The following is a 23,424-nucleotide window of genomic DNA, read 5'->3' as shown; positions in this document are numbered from 1 at the left end:
TAAAAGTTCCTACAACGAGTAGACAATCTTTATTTTTTATTTTTTTATTTTTTTGTCAAATGACTGAATGAGTAGACAATCATTGTTCCCAATGCAATTTCCCTCTAACGTCTCTCTCCAACCCTCCACTTTTCGGGAAAATTTTAATTGTGACGAGAACAGGTGGTATAATAAGTGTTTTTATATAATTAGTGGAAAATTATATTTTTTTAAGTTATTAAATTTTTAGCACACATATTTTACCATTAGTATAGTGACACGTGATATTTTATCATTAGTATAATGACACGTGATATACCTGTTTGCTTGGTTCAAAGAGGCTCTCTCTTCTACTGAGCAGGAAGTTATTTCCATGTCAGGGGTCGACACTGCTGTGTACTTTGTGTTCTTGGGCACTGGTTTGTTTGTCCCTCTGCCCCTTTAACTTTTTGATCGTTTTCAAATCTACTTTTTGTCTCCTTTGCTTTTACCATGAAACTGTTTCTGGGTTTTGTTCTGTTTGGTCAAAAGTTTGAAATTATTGCTGCTTTGTGGTTGTTTTTGTTGGATGGACTAATTTAGAAGTTGACTCTCAGATTTCTAACTATTTTACTGCAGCAAATTTGGATAGTTGAAGTTTATTTGATGAAATTGGTAAGTTAATTTCTTTCTGGCTTTGAGAAGTGAAATTCTGGAACTCTGAGAATGCTTTCAGCTTTTCGAATAATTTTTGTATTAATGAGGAGTGTGTACCAGTTTTGCTTACACTCTAATTTAGAATTTTGGCCAATTAATAACAGTAAGTTGTATAACAATTTTGGCCAATTAATGACAGTTTCAATGTCTGGAAGAATTTGAAACCTTGGTTACATACTGAATCTTTCGAGTTTTAATGGCCTTTTTTTCTGTTGAGAAAGAGAGAGAGAGAGAGAGTTGCTCTTGAAAGAATGAAAAGATCTTACTTCCTGTGATTGTATTGCTTCCATGTTTTGCAATAACAGTATGCAATGGTTGGCCTAATTTATAAAGCCAGAAATCTCAAGGCTCTAACTTTCCTATTTGATGTGGCAGTGTTGGGTATATTGGTTTTATCTAGCATTGTTCTGCTACCAATCCTCCTGCCGGTTGCTGCCACTGAAGTCGGGCCAAAATTAACCAACACAACCGTAAGCAATGGCACTTTTAGTGACCTTGACAAGTTATCCATTGGACATCTCAAGGTAAGATACAAAACATTTTCATGAAATGTCTTGGTCTTTTGAGCTGTGGTTTTTAGAATAATTCTCTCAATTGAATTGTCTTCTGAGTGCTGATTGCATTTACGTATGTCTTTCTCTATGTGCAGGAGAAGAGTCCTAGGTTGTGGGCATTTCTATTTGGTGTTTACTGGGTTTCTTTCGTCACATATGCCTAGCTGTGGAAGGCATATAAACATGCCTCCGACCTGAGAGCCAGTGCTTTAATGTCTCCTCAAGCGAAGCCTGAACAATTTGCCATTCTTGTCAGAGACATATCTAACTTCCCCGAAGTCAAATTAGAAAGGAACAGGTCGATTCTTATTTCAAGACCATCTACCCTGATACATTTTACAGATCATTGGTTGTCACAGACAACAAAGAGGTATGCTTGTTTTTCCTCCGTTTTCTCCTCATTTTATGCCTTTGTTAACTGTTACCTATATCTGGAATCGTCGCTTAGGTAATACGACTGTTTGATGGTGTGTTCCTCGTTTGAGTAGTATTTCTCTTCCATTCATATTAATGCTATTTTTATAGGTGAACAAAATTTGGGAAGAGTTAGAAGGGTATAAGAAGAAACTTGCGCGCGCTGAAGCAGTTTTTGCACCATCGAAGGAAACTGGCAACTCAGAAGGAACAAGACCCACTAACAAAACTGGGTTCCTTGGTCTTTGTGGGGCAAAAATAGACAGTAATGAGTACTACACTGAGAAGATTAATGAATTAACGCTGAAATTGGAAGCTGAACAGAAAGCCACTCTCAGAGACAAGCAGCAAAATGCCGCTTTAGTTTTTTTCACCAATAGGGTGACTGCAGCTGCTGCAGCTCAAACTCTACATGCCCAACTTGTTGACGCATGGACAGTCACAGATGCTCCTGAACCTCGTCAACTACTTTGGCGTAATCTCAGTATCAAGTTTTTTCAGAGAAGGGTGCGGCAGTATGTTGTGTATATCATTGTGGCTCTGACCGTAGTTTTTTTTTTTATGGTTCCGATTGCTTTTGTCTCTGCATTCACAACTCTGGACAATCTGAAGAAACTTCTTCCGTTTCTAAAGCCAATTTTGAAGCAAGAGGCGATTAGGACAGTGCTAGAGGCTTATCTACCTCAAATTGTACTTATACTCTTTCTAGCTTTCTTGCCAAAGTTCCTTCTGTTTTTGTCTAAGGCTGAGGGAATCCCTTCCCAGAGCCATGCAGTAAGGGCTTCTTCCGGGAAATACTTCTACTTCATTATCTTCAACATTTTTCTTGGAGTAACGGTAGGTGGAACCTTATTCAGTACATTCAAGAGCATCAAGAAGGATCCTAACTCTCTTGTTGACTTACTCGCAACTAGCCTCCCGACAATGCAACTTACTTCCTCACCTTTGTGGCCCTGGAGTACGTAACAATTTACGTCTTCTAGCTCTTGTTTTCCATATCAGTAACCGAAACAAGATTGCAAAATACTTTACTGTTGATGACAGGTTTTTCATTGGATATGGTCTTGAACTGTCCCGACTATTTCCTCTGATCATTTTCCATATAAAGAGGAAGTATCTCTATAAGTCCGAAGCTGAGGTGAAGGCAGCTTGCATCCTAGGGATCTTGGATATGGGACTAGAGTACCCGGTGATACGCTCATCATTACAATTGTCCTCTGCTACTCTGTTATTGCTCCGCTGATTCTTCCATTTGGTGTGCTCTACTTTGGCCTTGGATGGCCTGTCCTTCAAAATCAGGTATCCTCAGCCTTTTTCGAGCTTGCAAGTTTTACCAAAGGGATACACAACTTGGCCTACTTTTTTGTGCTAAGCAAGCATATGCTATCGAAAACTAAAGCTTTTGTTGTTTCATCGAGCAGGCACTGAAAGTTAATATTCCATCGTATGAAAGCTAAGGAAGGATGTGGCTGCACATCCAAATTCGACTCATCGCATCTCTGATACTGTACCAAGTTACCATGTTTGGTTACTTTGGGGTGAAGAAATTCTACTATGCACCATTCTTAATTCCACTTCCTATCATGTCCTTTGTCTTTAGTTTCGTCTGCAGCAAGAAATTCTACCGGTTTTTCCAGCACACTGCGCTTGAAGTTGCTGCACACGAGCTCAAGGAAATTCCTTTTACAGTGCTTTCATCCCACCGAGCCTGAGCTCCGGGAAGATAGACAACGAGGCTGCGTGAAGGTAGACGATGATTAATTCAAAGACGCTCAATCTCACGTTTCGAGAACAGCATTGTTGGCCTAACGTATGATAGTGTTGTAGCATGTGATTAGGAAGCACGAGCTTGATTTTGAGAACAGCATTGTTGGCCTAACGTTTCGAGAACAGCATTGTTGGCCTAGGAGTGATTTAGTTTGTGTTTAATGAAACTAGTTTGCATTTGGAGTGTCATTTGTTTATATAACATGTGATTAGGAAGCACGAGCTTGATTGGGTTGGTTGGTTGTAGCATTTTGGATATTATTCCTTGCAAAGTGTGTTTGGTGTTTTTTTTTTTTTTTTTTTAAATTATGAGTTAGCCGAAAATAGAGCGCAGTGACGTTTTAGGATTCAAATAACCAACCTCACTTAGTAGAAGGAATAGACTGAAGATGGTGATTGCAATTCTAGGTTACGTTGTTGTAGGAAAATGATAACAAAGTGTTTTCATACATTTTCCAACAAACTTGGAGATCTTATGTTGGTTAAAATTTAATTCCAACATAAAATTGAATTGAGATAAAAAAACAGAATGTTTTATTGAAAATTATGCAATTTCGAGTAATTAAACCTTATTAGTACCGCATGAGGTAGTAGCGTACTTTTGGTCTCGAGTCAAACAGTACGTCAAAATAGAACCAATGATCCTAATAAATGTATCTGTGGGAGTTTGAACTCGGACTAAGGACTCCAATTCTTTGTGCTTGCTTTTTACTAGACCAACCCCATGGGGTTTTTTTTAATATAAAACCTTAATTCTTTTGACTGTGGCTTCGTTTGAAGGGTTATTGTAAAAAAATTTCATATTTTACCAGTTAACTTGTTTTTTTAGTAAAACAATAGCATTACTGAGTTAAAGTTGGTTGTTAGGAGGAAGAAAAATTGGTAGAAATCGAAACTACACCAGAGCGTATAGACAAAAAAAAATTTCTGTCAGTAAATCGAATATAAAGTTAATTGGCAAAACCCTAAAAAATAAATAAACCCAAAGAAGAAAATATGATTTCAAAATAAAAGTAAAAGCAAGGAAGACTCACAAAATCCCTGTACTTTCTCAGTTCATAGTTTTCAGTTGGCGCCTTAGAGCATTTTAATAGAAGATGTGAAATTCAAAATAAATTTGATGGATGACTTGACAAGTTAACATATTGTCAATATTTTCCTTCCACCCGGTATGTCAAAATTTATTGCTTCATTTATGTTTTTTTTAAAACAAAAATAATAAATGTTGGGTTGTTGTTGGTTTAAAAATAATAAAATAATACTTAAATATGGTAGCATATAAGAGCATCTCCAAAGAAGATGTCAAAATTACCACGTAGGCATACAACAATAAAAAATGGTAGCAAACTCTCTCCAACCGATCCTTCAATTTCTTAAGTGGCGCTGAGTCATTTGAAGGCAAAGTTTTTTTCTGTCAAATTTGATAGCGTATGTCAAATTCATTAAATGATTTTTTAATAGATTAATATAATATATAATAAATGTTGTTATGTTTTTGAAATATTTGATTGGTTGCCTTAATCATTGGACTCCACAAAAAGATAAAAAATTTATTAAATGACATTATTATTTAACATATCGGGTGGAGCAAAATATTGTACAAAGTGTCAAATTGCCACATAAGCTATCAACTATCATTTTGATGTTTAAAATTTGACATCTCCTTTGGAGATGGTCTAAGGGAAGGCAAGTGGAATGCCTTTGGAAATAACAAAAATTAAATCTGAAGACAACTTCAAATTTGACATATCTTTATCCATGGAAGCTTAGCTCAAGTCATCTTTGATGGAGTAAGTGATATGTCATTTGTTACCGTTATAAATCTATGTGATATTTTTGACATCCTTATTTTTCATGTCATATTTGACGGAGTAAGTAAAATGTTATTTGTTACCGTTATAAATCTATATGATATGGTATTTTTGACATCTTTGGAGTAGGTGGTCTTAGGACCAAAAACCTCAAAACGCCTCCACAAATCCCTCCTATGAAAGATTTCAAATCGACTCCCGTTGTCTGAACCTCCAAAAACCCACCTAAAACCCTCTGCCAACAAATCAATGCCGCCTCCAGCTTCACCGTCGATGCCGCCGGAGATGGTGGTCCACAACCGCTTCTTAGGTTTCCTCATATGGCAGTCCATCCCCTCCATCGTCATCTTCTTCCTCTTCAAAACCCTCTCATCAGCCGTCCCCTTCGCTTCTCCCTCGGCCGCCAAACCCCCACTCACATTCCCGTTCTCCCCATCGATATTCGCCCTTTTTACGTTTTTGACCTTCCACCTTTCCCAGGTCCTCTTCTCGTTCTCGCTCTCCCTCGTCTCCTCGCTCCACCCACACCGCCCTGCTTCTCTTCTCCAGCTCGTTCTTGGGCTCGTTCGATTCCTTTCCATTCCGGGCGGTCCTGATTGGTCAGATTCCCCGGATTCCCGGGCCCGGGCTAAGCTTTCGGTTGGTTTCCTGATGTTTTTGGGCGCCGCGGCGGTGTCAGGGTTTGTTGCGGTGGCTTCGGTGTGTGGGGGGTTTGGCGATGGGGTTTCGGCGATTGGGAGAGTGGGGTTTAGGGGTTTAGTGATGGGGTTGCTTTATGGGCTGTATTATGTGTATAATCGCAGGTGGGTCTTGGAGTTTCCCATTATTCAGGTCAGTTTTTGGCTACTTTTATACAAAGTTTGAATCTTTTTCTGTGTAATGTGATGTTACATGAGGTGTGTTAAGAGAAATGCATAGCTGAGTACAAAAATATGCAGTTTATGTGGTATGATTTTTCAGTCTAGGAGATCAGATCACCAAGATGGGGTAATTTTTTATCTTAGTTGTTATTTTACGGTCCTGGCCTAATTCTATCTACTTCTTTTTTGCTGGCTTGCAATACATTGCGCGTGGAAGCGTGTTCAATTTACTGGTGGAGATTTGAGATTGCTGTTTGCACTCATTTACCAAGTTTTCTGTCATAAGAAATTCTTAGCCGTGCTTTGATTTTCTCATGTTGTGTTTTGCTTTCTACTCACACAAGTCATGACTCTTACACTATTTGTTTATGTCAACAGCGTCCTCCTTTTTTCAGCTTCAAAATGGGGCTTCCTTCGGCTATCACACGATCCTTGAAGCTTTCCCTTGTGGCGTACCTTTTTTCAGCTGCTCTGCTGGTGTTTCTGCCACACCTCAATCAGAACCAGGCTACAACTGGAAAGTTTATTGCTGAGCAGATCAGACTCTACACTGGGAGTTTCTTAGTGTTACTATGCTGGGAACTAAGTCACCATTTACATCGGGTTGGTTCTTCAAACATATCAACATGTTTGTTAATTTTCATTAATACTACTGCAGATACTTGAAAGAAGCATTGAATTAGCTATTGTTTTTATGACTTGTGTTTATGATTATTTGAATATAGAAGTTTGTGGAACATTCTTGCTTGTTTTATTAACCCCTTCAAATGCTTGCTCTTCATTGGATCCTCTCCCCCTACAGTTATAAGAATGAATATAACTTAAAAGTAACAGAAGTCGTGAGTGGAATAAATAGAGCTTCATGCAGCATTGACCTGTTCAATTGATGAAGAATATTTCTTGCAATTTTGTGCTACTTTAATTTGGCCCATCTTATATGATTGCATTAGGAACCTTGTGGGTCTGGTGTTAGCATTGAACATTCAGACATCACTCCATGGACATGCATATCAGTGTTTATTCTCAGTAGCTTTTGATGGGATTTTAATACGAATTAGATAACTTCTCTTTTTACGGATGTGAACTTTACTACTTAATGACACTAGAAAACCTACGTCTTGGTCATATACCATGCTATATGGCATACTCTTTATAAATCACACGGCTTGATCTCTTGTTAAAGAATCTGAAACTTGGTGCTATTTGTTTGCCCCTTTCCTTTTATAGGTAACCATGTCTGTCTTCTGATTTGACTCTATATGTGTTTGAAATTGTGTTGTAATGTAGGTGCTTCATACAAAGAGATTCGTATTTGCACCACCTAAAGGATCAGCAGCAGCAGAAACAAATCCAAGTGAAATTCTCCTTGCAGCTCTGGAGGAGAGCAGTCCTAGTTCTCTTCTTCAGTATCTTGCCTATCTTGATCTCTGTATGGTTTGCGAGAATAACGTGGATGCTTGGAGAAGAGCTGCATTTTTTGAGGAAACTGGTGAAACTTACAGAAGAGTTATATCTGTATGCTTGCGGCCTCTGGAGCAGCTTGCGTCAAAGCTGGGTGAAGGCTTGGAAAGTTCTGTTGAAAACGGCTCCCGAATATCCAGTCAGTTACTGTCCCCAACCGACCAGCGACTAGACTCAAAATACTCCGAACCTTTGAATAACTTCCAGGTAAACATTTCGATTCTTGATTATACTTGTGGATATAACCTACATGTGTGTATGTCTTCCTACTTCGTTTAGTCGAACTGTGAACTAGCATCATCTATGGAGAGTAATAAATAATAACTTACTCATCTTTTGTGGCAAAACGTTACATGAGTAAATGCTGAGCTTCACCAACTACTTGTTGATATGAGGGATGAAGGGCTGAATTTTGGAGGATTGAATAACATTAATATGCCATTTTCTCCACCTGAAATTCTAGCAATGCATTTTAGTATTGTTCTATGGGTTTGGACCAGGGGCAATTGTTCTTAGATTGGGACAGTTTGTTATCTATAGGAGTCAGTACGTCACAAATGATAATCGGTATGCTAATTGGCGGCAACTTGCAGTTATGCATGTGAAGAGAATGTTATTGAATATTTGGAATAACTTTCAATTGTTTTTCTCATCAACTAAAAAAACCTAATATATACTCTTTTAATGCAGTTGTATGCGTGGTGTGCGTGGACAGCTGCCTCGCTAACTGCATGCTCACACAAAGAGGACAGATACGGGGTTTCCCAGATCAGTGGTAGTAACGCTGCTGTGATGTCAACGCTGATTTCTTGCCTTCTTGCTGTTGAAACATACATGGGGAAGAAGACCACTTTGCAGTCTGCTAATCAGTTCATGGGGTTAACTGGTTTTAAATTGAGAAACACGAGCATGGCCAATACTAGCATGAGTAAAAAGAGAGCCAGCCCGCTTCATTCAAAAGCATATGCTGTTGCTGATGTACTGAGGAACTCAATCTACCAAATTGTGTCTGCTTTCCATGATCAGATGGCAAGCAGTGCTAAAAAGGGCTTTCTTGAGAAGGATTGGATCGTTAGGGGCAAGCCTCCTTTCGGAACACGTGAACTTCTCGTGCAGAAACTGCTTCTATTCCTCGACTTTAGAGCCAGCTAATTGCTTGTTAATTTGCTGGGATTCAAGCCTCTTCCTTTAATCATTGGACTTACTTGCGGACGCATACGAAGAGCTGGTTTTGTTTCTTAACCCCAAACATGATTGGTGGATGGGATGAGCTGAAGGAGATAGCATCGGATTTAGTACAAAGAAATATCAAATTTGGATCTTATAATTTAAGTTGTATGGTTGATAGGAAGCACTTGCATCAACTAGTATACCGAAATAAAAAATTTCCGGTTTACTTTTTATTATTGCCTATCGAACCTAGGACCAGCTGTATGAAATACGCGCTCGGATTCTCTCCAAATACTAAAACATCTCGTGGTGGTTAAATTATTTCCCTGGTTTTTTTTTTTTATCTCAAACATATTTCCCTCGTTTACTTTGTTCTTTTTGCTTATTATACTCTGCTAGTAGGATTAAGCCTGGATCAAATTGGTAATGCCTTACTCAAGCAATTTCTCACATGTCAACGACATGATTTGAGTATTTCTGGCCATGCTTTGCTGGGATGATGATCCGAGCAAATAAGAAGTTGACAATGGAATGACTTCTTGCTTTCTTTTTTTGTTTGTTTGGCTTTTACTTCTATAAACCACTAATGTTAGTGAAAAGTACATAAGAAAATGCTTAAAGAATCAAACTATAGAAGGAAAAAAGAATCTCGCTTATCAGTTGTTGGTGTCGGGTGTAATAAAAATCTTACTTAAGACCTCTCAATTATAAATGAAGACGAATACCAATCTAAAACCTCTCAATTACAAGTGAACGAATACCAACCTAAAACCTCTCAATTACAAGTGAAGACAAATACCACCAGACCATAGTACTAAATGGCATACAATTAGGATCATAATTATGGAACAACTAATGGGAATAGTGTTAGATCCCACATCGTCCAGGGGAAAGGATCCTCTATGCCTTACATGTACATGTCCACATCCATATAGCACGAGATATTTTGGAAGCTCACTGGCTTAAGCGAGTTTACGCGAGAGCAATCCCAGGATGGGTGACCCACTGGGAAGTTCTTGTGTGAGTTCCTAGAAACAAAACAGTGAGGGCGTGGTCGGGGCTCAAAGTGGACAATATCGTGCTACGATGGAGTCGAGCTCGGAATGTGGTGGAGCCCAGATCGAGATGTGACAAATAGTCTTAGACTCATAATATTTTTTTGGGTTTTTTGAAATGGGTCCAAAGTAATTAAAAATTGGACCTATTTCAAAAGTCAAAAGTCACTAAAAATTGGACCTATTTCAAAAGGTAGTCTATAAAATTGGACCTATTTCAAATTTTCCCATATTTTTTTTATTAGTCAGTCTTAGACTTTGTAAATGCAGAGTCTCTAAACCTTCAAAATTTATCTTATGATACGTATAAAACTTCTCCATTATCATGACCTCATGAGGTTAAATTTATAGTTTCGTCACTATGAACTTAGAAATTTGGAATCCAAAGTCATTTATAATGATAACCATGACCAAAATAACATGAGAATAACAACCAAAGCAGCTATACAAGGGTCGAGGGCGACTATAAACTCTTGTTCGGTGTAGGACTTTATTCCGAGACTCCGATTAATGGATGAGAATTTTGCACATCATATTGGACAAGACATATTATTATTCTCTAGCCAAACAAATTAACAAAACGTCCAAAAGTCCCGGCAGAAGCAATTGCCCACCTAGTTATCATATTTCAAATCATTTGGTGTTTGCTACCTTCCCGTGGCGGGTAGAGTGTGTCCTGTTGGCCTAGAGCTAGACTCAATTTTATCATATAATCAGTTACTTTAGGATAATATTTTTCACACTTATTTTTACATCTGAAAAATCCTTATTAGTTTTTTGCGATTAATCTTCTTCAATTTATTCGATTTGACGGTCGAAAATTGAAAAATATATGTGAAAAGTAAAAATAATTGTGTGTATAACACGATCCTTATTTTATTGCCCTACTAATTAGTTACAAACCCATATTGTTAAGCATATAAAAAATGAATGGTTCACAGAATTATCTTAACATTGGAAAAATAAGTGGAATAAAACTATTTATTGGACAAGACATATCATTATTCTCCAGCCAAACAAATTAGCAAAACGTCCAAAACTCTCGGCAGAAGCAATTGCCCACCTTCTATATGTGCCTCGATTTGGCCCTTGAGAGAATTGTACTACACAACAACGTACTAAGATATGAATTTTGATTAATTCTACTATAGGCAAAGTACCAGAGTTTGGCCAGATTCTTATTTCCTTGTTAATGTTAGAGCATTCAAGCCTTGCAATGCATGCAAGTCTTAGTATTACAAAAGAAAGTCCTTGAAATTTTACTCATGTGTGAGGCTAAAATTAGTCGAACGCATAATTATATTGAGTGATATGGAACACATGTCCCCAAGTTGTATGTGTGATCGGATTTTATTTTGAAATACATCTATATAAACAAACCAATACATATATCCTTGTACCCTGGAACTCAAGTACTACTACTCAAAAGCCATTTTGATTTCGTCTTCTACTTCGTGTTTTCGTAATTGAGTTTTAGTACGTCCTCAATATCCAAATGGGTAGCTTAAATATTGACAATCCACCTGAAAACAACTCTGCCCACCACATGACTAAAAACCCTCTGGAACTTGTGGAGTTCAGGAGACAAGGACACATGATGATAGACTTCACTGCAGATCATTACCAAAACATACAGAAACACCCGGTTCTAAGCCAAGTCCAACCGGGCTATCTCCGAAAACGTTTGCCAGAATCTGCCCCATATCACCCTGAACCCATAGAAGCCATCCTCCAAGATGTTCAGGACCATATTGTTCCTGGCATAACACATTGGCAAAACCCTAACCACTTTGCCTACTTCCCTGCAACTATCAGCACCGCAGGATTCCTCGGTGAAATGCTCACCACGGGGTTCAATGTCGTGGGGTTCAACTGGATGGCATCACCAGCTGCAACTGAGCTTGAAACCATAGTCATGGATTGGCTTGGAGACATACTCAAACTTCCCAAGTCTTTTCTTTTCTCGGACAATGGTGGTGGTGTGTTACATGGGAGTACGCATGAGTCCGTAGTTTGCACCATGGTAGCTGCAAGAGATCAAATCTTAAGTCAAATCGGTAAAGAGAATATAGGAAAGTTAGTAGTGTATTGATCAGATCAAACACATAGTGCACTCCAAAAAGTCTCTCAAATTGATGGAATCCACTCGAAAAATTTTCGGGCCATTGAGACTACAAGATCATCATCATTTGCACTCTCACCCGAATTGCTACAATTGGCGATTTGTTCAGACGTGAAATCTGGGTTGGTTCCATTTTATGTATGTGCCACAGTAGAAACAACCACAACCACTGCCGTTGATCCATTGGGGCCACTATGCGATGTTGCAAAAGATTATGGCATGTGGGTTCATGTGGACGCTGCATATGCCGGGAATGCTTGCATTTGCCCTGAGTTTCGTCATTTTATTGATGGAATTGAGGGTGCAAATTCGTTCAGTCTCAGTGCGCATAAATGGTTCTTCACTACTCTCAATTGTTGCAGCCTTTGGGTTAAGAATCCAAGTGCATTGACAAACTCGATGTCTGTGAATCTTGAGGGGTTGAGGAACAAGGCCACAGATTCAAAGCAAGTGGTGGACTACAAAGACTGGCAAATAGCCTTAACCCAAGGGTTTCCGGCCATGAAGCTATGGCTTGTGCTTAGAAGCTATGGAGTGGAAAACCTTAGAAACTTTATTAGAAGTGATGTAAAAATGGCCAAGCGTTTTGAAGGCCTTGTGGGGATGGAAAAAAGGTTTGAAGTTGTTGTCCCGAGGAATTTCTCTTTGGTTTGTTTCAGGGTTTTGCCGTCGGCAATTATCAACAAGGCTCCAACTCCCAGTGATGAAAACCGTGTAATTAACGAGGTGAATTGCGGGTTACTTGAGGCCATCAATGGGTTAGGTCGTGTGTACATGACTCATGCTGTGGTGCGAGGTATGTATGTGTTACGTTGTGTAATTGGTGCAACTCTCACGGACGAAAAACACGTAGTCATAGCTTGGAAGGTGGTGAAAGAGCATGCAGATGCCATCTTCAGCATGTATTGCTAGACATGTCTAGGGGTGTTTAATTTGTTTAGTAGAAATTCAACTGGGACTAAACCCTTTATATCAGGGATGAGTTGTACTTTTTCTTATGCAAATAAAAGTGGGGTGCACGATAATTTTTTTAAAGTGACAATCGAAAACTTTATTGCTGAGTGGAATGTAACACGATAGGTGTTATCTCTCCAATCTTGTTATCATGAAAGTTTATTTGCTAAGGGCTCACTGCAAGAAATGTTGGCATAGGGCAAGGCTTTCTTACGCGAAGATGGTTTTGGTGCCTAATGATCTTTAGAAACTATGTTATAGGGAACTCTTGATGGTAGTGTGCGCACTTGGTGCCTAATGCTCAGTGGGCACCTTAAACAGATGTCTAACATGCCATATCCACACTTCAAAAAAGGTGCCCTATGCCAAGATTTCTAGTAGTGGTTTAGGGTCCAGAGCTCTAAATGTTTCTGAAAAAGTTGATTAATACATGTAAAATTGGCATACAAGAAATAAAAAGATGTTTAGATACTCCATACATAACTAAACGAGACAATCACAATGAATGTAAAGGTATGCAGTAACAATTTTTTCAAATTGTGGTTCCCAACTCATCTTAATACATGATGAAAGTCTCTTATTTGTTAAAAACATATATAGGACCTCCAGAACACATAGTACGACTGTCACATTAAGTGGGGTCTAAGAACTACTACAACGAATAACTACTGCTTATTACCAATAACAACAAGTGTCGTTGTAAAATGTCAAAGCCAACCAGCCAACCACTGCGACAACACAAGTAATAGACTAGAAAACCAATGGAGAATGCATATCGGAAGAAAGTCTTTGCTCAAGAACATAATTTTACAATTCAATCACATCACCAAGCAGAGTTTTTCTTTAAGCTCGAAACCAATCCCTCACCAACTTATAGTGTTTGGCTACACTTGCACATCTTCGTGGAGTCTCATAAATGGAGTTATCTTTCAGTATGTATCTTAATCTCTGTGCTGGACTTACAAATTAAACTGCAAAGAGTGGAGGGGAATGAGGAAATAAGTAAAGCAATAATCATTTAATTAATAAATCACGGGAGTAGTTTTACAATGTACTGAAAGACATTCCGCAGTTCTAAACCTCTATGTTGTAGCAAATTCAAAATTTTCCTTTGATACATATAGCATCCTTCTATGTTTTTGTCATGATGTCTTGCATTTCATCAACAAAATTATATAAGATAAAACCTGAAGGAAAACTACAATATACAAAAGATAAAGCAAAGAAGTATATGAGTACATCTAATGGTTAAAACACTAGTAGTACCGAGTACTCCAGAGCACACAAGAATCTCCCGTATCAAAGGCAACAAGAGAGAGTGTCTCTGTCAAGGGGCGGTTGCTGTCAAGAGAAAGTGATTGTGCCAGGAGAACCCAACACAAAAGGGTGCAAAGGTTTAAGAAAACACCAAACTAATGAATGTAGGAGAAACTTGAGAGCCAAAGATTGTTACTCATCATGAACGTGTGAGAAATTTGATAGAGTACAATCGTGTAGTTGGAGCTCTAGGTTGTGAGTGGTTTATGTGCGAGCCTTTCCTATATAGAAAGGACAAATTACAAATACAAAGCATGCACACAACTGGGCTAATAGCTTGCAACTCAAGTGACTAAGGCAAATTCAAAGACAAATTCAAAGCACACAAAACACAGAAACAAACTTTCTCACCACAATGAGCAAAGAAAAACACTCTTCTCTGCAAAAAAGGAAATAGAAAAGAAATTTAAAGAACTGATTTTGCACAGCAAATACGTAAATACGTAGACCTTGAAGAAATAATAAATGGCAATAAGCTTATTAAGAGTACGCTGGTGATCAAATATTGTTCATGAATCCTAAGAAACCGTCTACGATCGAAGTTTAGGTCATGTTTCGTATCCTTTTGGATCTATTTTTTGTTTTTGAAATCAAGGAGTATTAGCTTCAATATTTACATTCATCATTTCCTAAAACTATAAATTGGTTTCAAATTAAGTACCAAACAATTGATACTTCAACTCCCCTTTGTTAGAAAAATAAAGTAAGAAGTCCATATTTCTAATCAGTTTTGTTCCCACACACACTTTGGCATGCAAATGATGCTTTACTGACGGAAGAATATGTATCAGATAATAGGGCTTTTCCAGTAAGAATCCATATACAATGCCAATTATCGGCAAAAAAATCTTACAGAATTGAGAAGATGATATGGCTAAAAGTTTAGTCGTGGAACATTAATTCGAATTGCACGTCAAAGCATTATATAACATTTGCCCGTTTAAGAAAAGCATACATCTAATTCTGAAGCACTTTTATGGGCACAAACTTAAACCTAAGACCACAATCACTTAATGCAAATAAAACCAGTAGAAAACCACCAAACAGGAAAAATAACCAGAATTTTAATTTGTTTATTTTGGTGTTGGAGCTGTTATTGACACTTCAAAAATAATCACATACTTTCTATACAAATTTTATTTATATGTTTATAAAATTGGAGTGCAGGATAATCATTTTGGAGAGCTAATAACAACTTTCTTTTAATTTATAGTACAATTTTACTCTATCGATCTATGGATGAATTAATAAAGAAAGTGTACTACGTACATAGTACATACCAAGGATGGGAAATTGTTTATTGAAGAAGGCAGGCATGCAAGGGAGAATCTCAACTCCCCTCGCCATCTGATTTCTGCTGTGATTCCAGGGCCGCCGGGTGTGGTTGGAGCATCAGCTGAGCCTGAAGCTGATGGTCTAGGGAATTCTGGTGATGTGCAGCTGCTTGTTGTTCGATCTGGTTATAATGGTTATTATCAAAAGCTCCACCCAAACCCAATGAACCAGACACCACACCATTACTAGCTGCAGCTGCGGGAATCTGATTAAACCCATTTCCATTAACCAAACTCGCTGCGGCGTCCATCCCATTGATATTGAACCTCACTAGCTCTTGCTGATGAGCCTCGAACAGTTGCTGCTGATGTTGGTCGCGAATCAAAAGCTGGCCTCCCCTGCAGCCCTGCTGGGGCGGAGGGCCAGTGCTAGCCCCCAACAGAGGGATCATCAATGCCTGAGGGCCAATATAGGCAGACAGATCTTTCTTGGCGTTGTAGAGATCAGTCTGGACTTGCTTAAGCCTGTTCTGGAGAAATGAGATGAAACCAACACACCCATACACTGGGTCCCGAAGACGAGCCTCTGCCTCATAGGCCAATGACGTCACGGCATCTTCACGGTATGCAACATTGAGTTCGTTCAGGATCTTACCGACGTTGCTCGCACCGTAAACCGTGTGAACGTTAGCGAATTTTTGAGGTTGGTCTGGTGGGAAATAGGGGGCGAACACACATTCTTGCGTACATTTTCGCCGTTGAAACTTGCACGCAGCGCACGGTGAACGAGTGTTCGACGACATTTTTTTTTAGGTTTTACTTGATTTGTCACAACAAACTGCAAAGAGGAATTAACAAGAACAATAATCAGTGATCATTTCATTTGCATAAATTAATTGTCAGAGAACGATAAATATTCAGTAAAAGAATTAAAATTCCTAAAATCCCAATCAAATACACCCCTAGGAGAATTGGGATTAAGAAAAGGAAAATAATTAGTTCGTAATCAACCCTAAATTTAATGCATTTATTTATGATCCTTATTCTTTAACCCACGATGAGAATAATTTTAGAGTTCTACAGCTAAATTTTGAGTCTATTGGAAAAAGAAAACCCTAACCTTTGACAAAAAAAAAAAAAAAAAAAAAAAAAAAGGAAAAGAAAAAGAAAACCCTAACCCTAGCTAGACAATGAAGAAAGCAGCGAGGAAGAATTTTTTATATAAACAGGCGAAGCGATATCTCCACAATTTCGAATTTCCTTTGTCGCCTCTTCGTCTTTCTGTCTTTCGATGAGAAGAAGTGAGATGAATTAGTTAGAGGGAAGTGTTTAAGAGAGTGAAGAGGGGAAGCGAGAGACTGATTATTTTTTCTCCTCCGGGGCCTCTGCTACTGATAAGAAGTATAACTGGCAGAATCTATATATATGGTATATATAGATGTGATATGTTAATAGATGTCGTTAGTAGCATTCCAAAAATCTTTAATGGGGTAGTTATGTTAATATAGAAAGTAACTAGGCAAAATAATATATAAGGTATATATACATACATATATATATATATATAGTACCATATTAACCATGAGAATTGTTATTAGCACTTCAAAAATCTCATTCTACACTCTAAACTTTCTATATTAGGAAAGAAAAATACACTTGTGAGGAGTGTAGAATAAGATTTTTGGAGTGCCAGTAACACTTCCCTTAACCATATGAAACTTGATTATAATAAACTCAACAAGACATTCCATATTCCTCAAGACATTCCATATTCCTCTTTCTGTTGACGAAATTTGATTTGGGACGTGATGAGAGTTTTCAAGTCTCTATTCCGTATCAAGTGCAATTAAAATGGCATTGGCACCAATAAATGCTATAAAGTTTGCCTTGTTGCCAAAAGTTGTCATCAACAACATAATTTTGATTATGATGAGACCGTCAACTCAATTGTTAAAGGAACTCTAGTCTTTAAATTTAAAGGTTTGTGATGCATATATAGATGCGTTTACCCTATAAATGAGCATCATTCAATTCAATGTTTTAACACATAAGCTGTAATGGAGCATCAACTAAAGTGATGTTATGAAAGTTTAGAGCAAAATTTGAGGGTTTCTTTTTTATGAAAAGTGACTACCCATCGTTCAGCTGTGGTAAATCAATTAAAAGGCATGTATTTACATCTATCCTGGGTCGGTACGGTATGAACCCCTTCCAATTCCTATTAAGGCAAATTTACGGAGTGGATTTGGGGTTGTCTTGAAATCCTATATGGGTTTTCTTCCTAATCCTGAAAGGTTTTATATGAATCCAAAAGTGGGTTACATAACCGATATCCCAAATTTCGTTTGTAGCGGAAGGAGCCGGCCGGTAGGATTGGGAGGCTGCCGGAGTTAGGTGTGATTCGGCTCCTTCCGGTGGCTGGGCGTTTGTTTATTTTTTAATTTTTTTTATTGTATTAAGACTTGACATTGTTTTTACTTTGGGTAGTGTTAAGGAGATTGAATTGTAAATCAAATGATGTGGTTGTTGATACTTAAGTGTTTCTTATAAAAATAAAAAAATAAAAAAACCAGCTAGTGGTTTCGTCATGGCAATCTACCCTTCCGAGGCCCGGGAAGACTCTCAGAGACATTTTAACCTCTCCTCACCACCATCATGTGATTCACCAGTGCTAAGAATCGAACCAAGGGTGTGCCGTATGAAATACGGGCTTGGAATTCATCTCCCACCACTGGATCATCCCATGGTGGTTGATTATTACTTAAGTGTTGATTAACATGATTAATTCCTATTCGTGACACATCATTTGGTTTGCAAATTTAGTTTAAAAGTTTGGTCTACCTAGCATTCTCCTTTTACTTTTTGGATAATGCTAGGGAGACCAAAATTTTGAACCAAATTTGCAAACCAAATGATGTGTCACCAATAAAAAAATAAACATGTTAATCAACACTTAAGTAATAATCCAATTATCAACATCCACATCATTTGGTTTACAAATTTAGTTTATAAATTTGGTCGCCCTAGATTACCCTTACTTTTTACTGATAACTAGATTTAAGCGCTTAAAATTAATTATGCATTTTATTAATTAAATACTAGTATATGCCCACATACATGTGTGAAAACATGTTTAGAATGGGAATGAGAAAGGGAGAGACACTACAAAAAATATGGTCATTGCGCGCAATAAATTATTTGTGCCCCTTGAGGCCAAAGAGCACCAACATATGTGCCCATAGACCAATAGCAATAGTGCAGCATCTATATTTCTATTTGTGCCCTCTATAGGTGTTGCCTTTGCTAAAAGAGCACAAAAGACTGTTTGGTGCTCAAGGAGGCAGGCACAAATAGTGGTATATTTGTGCCTCGTTTTTTATAACTTGTCAGATAACCTTTTCCAGACAAGTTGGCACTTCATATTGTAATTGTGCAAACATGAATTAAATATTTTTTAAAAAAAAATTTGAAACTAAAATTGAGGAAATGAAAATTTTTAATTTTTTGAAAATGAAAAGGCCTACAACACATTCCCAATCTCACAAACATAATGTAATGTTACATATTTTATCTCTAATACAATAAAACTTGAATCGAAAAAATATGTAAGTTTGCATATTATTTAGGGTCAAAGTGAGTTGCTTATTTTAATGACACATCTAGTATACATCATCAATAAACTTGCAATTTTAAAGGAGAAAATGAGTCTTAACTGTTGGAAACAATGGATAAATAGAATATTCACAAATATACAACTAAACAATGGAGAAAATTAGTCTTAACTGTTGGTACTTCCAAATCTCTGGTAACAAGACAAATACACAAACAAAAGCCGGTACTCTTTAGTCTTTAGTAAGAATAATTAAAGAAAAAAATGCATCTTATATACAACTACCAATGAATGCCCACGCAATGCTGCGGGATTGAAAGAAGAGTGCAAAATCTTGAAATAAAAGTACCCGCAAAGGAAATTAACAGTTTGCATCATTGAATCGAACTCAAAACATAGTAATGCCATTAAATCTCTCCTCTCATAATTACATATCATTGTTTACATGGTTCGCTGTAAATGGTAGAATTCAACTAAATACTTTCAATAAGAACAACAACCGAAGACATCTAAATGGTAATATTGTTAATTACCAGTCAATTTCATCGCATTTATTATCAAATGCAAATGCATCATCATACCACCCCTGCTGTTGCATATCCTCATCACCAGCAAGCTGATCTCCTCCTAGAAACAAAACCCCCCAAATCACTAAAGCAAAATTTGCATAGAAAATCCATTTGGAAAATTTACAATTCTAAAAACATAATATTCAAACCAAAAGATGACCAACACGAAATCGGCCATAAAACTCACCAAGAAACCCAGCCTCTTCTAGGATTAAGATTTTCTTTGAATGTGCACCATATTTGCAATTTTCACAAGATGTTCTCATTAGTAGTTTCTGAGAGAACTAAGTAGTGGTTCAACTGAAGGTTGCAATTTGAAATGGAAGTTATTTTGAGGGAAATGGAAGGTGAGGTTTCTGTTTTTGTTATAGCCATCTTAATAGTTGGTCCAAAAAACATAGGTCTTGCAATAAGAAACAAAAAAAATACAGATTAACCCTTACAATGGCTAGAGGCCGCAGTACCTGCGAGTCAAAGATGGGGAACAATGTCTCCATATCGTGTCAATACTTCTTTGAATCCATTACAATGTTGCTCGTCCTCATCGAAGCTGAAGATGTCTTGATCATGTGTAGATGCTACAAAAATATACATGAAAGTTGTCATTCACTTGATCCAAATGATAGTTCTACATAGACATAATGCAGAAGACAAAATAGAAGGAAAACAAATATTGTAGCGGTATAAGTTCAATAATTGCAGCAAGCAAACAAACAGAAACTTTACTCACTTACAAAATCCAAATCAGAAAATGAAGCAAATTGAATGAACTATGAAAGAAATTTTATTCACTGAATTAGAATCAAACTAATGAAATTGAATTGAACAAAACCTTTACTCAAATTTATTGAATGGTGTTTATGAAATGTAAAAAGAGTGTAACTCACGAAAAATATTAAGCACACGTCCATACCATCTTCTCTTCTCTGTCTCAAATCAAGTTCCTTTTTATACAGGTTCTCAACAAATCTGACCCAAAAGCTCCCTTTTTTTTTTTACATAGACCAATTTCATCCATCAAAATTTTCATTAAAAAATTTTGCACAGCCCATGAAAATTAATCATTGACTCACTAAGAAGAATATGGACAAAGACATAGGGGATGTAGGGTGGATGAGATTAGAAGGAATAGACACAGATTAAAAATTATAAATTGAAAGAAAAAAAAAATCATACTAATAGATCGTTTAACAACTAATGATAGAGGAGGGGAAGGGGTTAAGAGCATGTGACCTTTCCTTGGCATAAATTTGTACATGCAAGTTTAATTCCAATGAAACAAAAATGTGAGTAAAGCAAAAGACATCAAGGCTCCATGTACTGTTTTATAATCTTCTCAAGCTGCTGACACAATGCCTAAGATATTTCAGACAAAGATTTTCATATAAATAAAGCACCTCACCTAAAATAACTGAGGTTGTGGTATTTGAATCAAGTAGGCAGATGTTTTGCAAGGTCTTGTTCAATACCACCTCATATTCCCTTTCCATTTTTCCTGTATCATACAATAAATAAAATTAAGGACATTTTTTTAGAGATTAGGAGGGAGCAAATAGATATAATGGGACATAAGAAAGCACCAACTTGTCAAAAATAATTTATTACTTTCAATTTGATTTAACTTTTCAAATGAGCCAAACCCCCAAGATAACCAAGCACTTCAAACAATCCCTACACAATTGACAAAGATGGTTTGAAAAAAAAAAAATTCTATACTTAATCAAACATACAGATGAAAGCATGGTTAAGATGTATTCTATGTAGAAAAACCTTTACTTTCAGAACCTAAATCCAAAAAAAGGGTCGCGAGGGGATGTATTAGCAATTAACTAGTTTGTTATAGTTTAGTAGAATACAAAAGGAAAATCCTTCTCTTTTGTCTATTATATGAAAAATCTAAATAAGAGATAGCAGAAGAGGACTATGGAAAAAAAAGAAGGGTAAAGTACAAAAAATACCTCAACTATTGGTGTCACGAAACTTTCATACCTCATTTTTTAAAATTAACAATGTCATACCTCATCTTACGAATTTGTGTCAATGTTATACCTTCCGTTAGCTTGGTCGTTTATTTCTCAGTTAAATACTGATGTGGCTTGATCCGGAACCCATTTTTTATTAAAAAATATTAAAAAGTAAAAAAAATCATTTAATATTTTAAATATGAAAATAATAAAGAAAAGTTATTAAAAAAAAAAAAAAAAACCAACATCAGTTCGTCCCCTTCCCCCCACCCCTTCTCTCTCTTCCCCCATCTTCATCTTCTTCCCCCTTTCTGCAACTGCAACCCAGAAAAAAAAAAAAAAAGAAACAAAAGAAAAAAAAAAACACCAATTTGTTTTCCCCACTCCCCACCCCCTCTTCTCCCTGCAACCACTCTCCGCACCCAACCTCCCCACCTTCGCACCCATCCTCTGCACCCATCCTCGCACCATTACCTGCAACCCAAAAAAAACAAAAACCCAGATCCCGTTGAGGTGGAATCGAGAAACCTTTGCCAGGCCGATTCTGAAGGTTGAGAACTTGGGTGCGGAGAAAATGGGGGGGGGGGGGGGGAATGGGTGTGGAGGGAAGAAGGCGGGTGCAGGAGAGACGGACAAACTGGGTTTTTTATTTATTTTCCTTCTTTCTAAAAAAAAATATTATATTATATTTAGATTTTTTTGTTTTTATTAGAAGAGAGAAAGGGTACGCTCTCTAGAAGATTTGCTCCCCGCGGGGGGGGGGGGGGGGGGATGGGTAGGGAGGACGAACTGGGTTTCCCTTTTTTTTTTTTTCTTCTTCCTCTTTCGGGTTGGGTTGGGGTTTTTTTTTTTTTTTTTCTTCTTCTTCCTCCTCCTCCTTTTTGGGTTGCAAGGGATTGGGTTTGTGGTGAGGGGAAGGGGGATGAACTGGGTTTGGTTTGGGGTTTTTTTTTTTTTTTTTTTTTTCTCTCTTCTTCTTCTTCTTCTTCTTCTTCCTCCTTCTTCTTCTTCTTTCTGGGTTGCAGGAAGATGAGGAAGAGAGAGAGGAGGGAGGGACGAAAGGAGAGGATTATTTTTTATGTACTTTTTTTTATTATTTTAATATTTAAATAATATTAAATGATTTTTTTGTTTTTAATAATATTTTATTAATTTTTTTAATAAAAAATGGGTCCCGGATCAAGCCACGTCAGCATTTAACTGTGAAATAAACGGCCAAGCTAACGGAAGGTATAACATTGACACAAATTCTAAAGATGAGATATGACATTGTCAATTTTAAAAGATAAGGTATGATGTCGTGACACCAATAGTTAAGGTAGTTTTTTGTACTTTACCCAAAAAAAATATGTGCGTATAAGTTACGCATCTTGCTTGAATGCTATCTATCAATGGTAATTCCCCAAATCAAAACCCCAAAGCCAAACAGGGCAACTACATATGTATTAAATTCACAATAAGAAATAAGTAAAGTTGAGCAAAATTTACCTCCATCAAACAAAATTTAGCATCTTCCATCTTCACCATAGTAGGTGGACTCACCTAGCTGAACCAAACTAAAATCAAGATTACCAAAGTTAATTCCAACCATTAATTTCTATAAAATCATACCTCAAAAGGTAAAACAAAACAAAATTGAAGGGTTTTACATGGATTTGCGAATGCAAGAATTTGAATTTCCAAAAACCCACTACTGTAAAAACCCCCAAAACCTCGAGATTTATACCCAAAAAAGAAAGAAAATTTCCAAAACATGAAACCCTAAAAAACCAAAAACCCACAAATCTGCCCTTCATGAGAAACCATCCGAGATTCAAATCAGAGAAATCACACAGAAGGGATTGGAG

The 23,424-nt window shown here is 37.2% G+C and overlaps 2 protein-coding genes and 2 pseudogenes across 2 annotated transcripts; 3 read left to right on the top strand and 1 right to left on the bottom strand.

Annotated features, from left to right (window-relative positions):
* The first annotated feature begins 292 nt into the window (after positions 1-292).
* Positions 293-3,387, top strand: LOC137728496 (CSC1-like protein ERD4; annotated as a pseudogene).
* A 1,981-nt stretch (positions 3,388-5,368) lies between these two features.
* LOC137730092 (uncharacterized) lies at positions 5,369-8,942 on the top strand. Its single transcript, XM_068469156.1, has 4 exons — positions 5,369-6,052; positions 6,460-6,684; positions 7,369-7,749; positions 8,233-8,942. Exons 1-4 carry the CDS (start codon positions 5,471-5,473, stop codon positions 8,692-8,694), a joined length of 1,650 nt encoding a protein of 549 aa, XP_068325257.1. The 5' UTR covers positions 5,369-5,470; the 3' UTR covers positions 8,695-8,942.
* Positions 8,943-11,262: 2,320 nt separating this feature from the next.
* LOC137727291 (phenylacetaldehyde synthase-like) lies at positions 11,263-12,901 on the top strand (annotated as a pseudogene).
* A 2,589-nt stretch (positions 12,902-15,490) lies between these two features.
* LOC137727560 (protein ASYMMETRIC LEAVES 2-like) lies at positions 15,491-16,237 on the bottom strand. Its single transcript, XM_068466403.1, has one exon. It carries the CDS (start codon positions 16,235-16,237, stop codon positions 15,491-15,493), a length of 747 nt encoding a protein of 248 aa, XP_068322504.1.
* Positions 16,238-23,424: the final 7,187 nt, after the last annotated feature.

This window comes from Pyrus communis, chromosome 3, assembly GCF_963583255.1.
Source record: "Pyrus communis chromosome 3, drPyrComm1.1, whole genome shotgun sequence".
Lineage (NCBI taxonomy): Eukaryota > Viridiplantae > Streptophyta > Magnoliopsida > Rosales > Rosaceae > Pyrus > Pyrus communis.
This window is presented reverse-complemented; position numbering and strand designations above follow the sequence as displayed.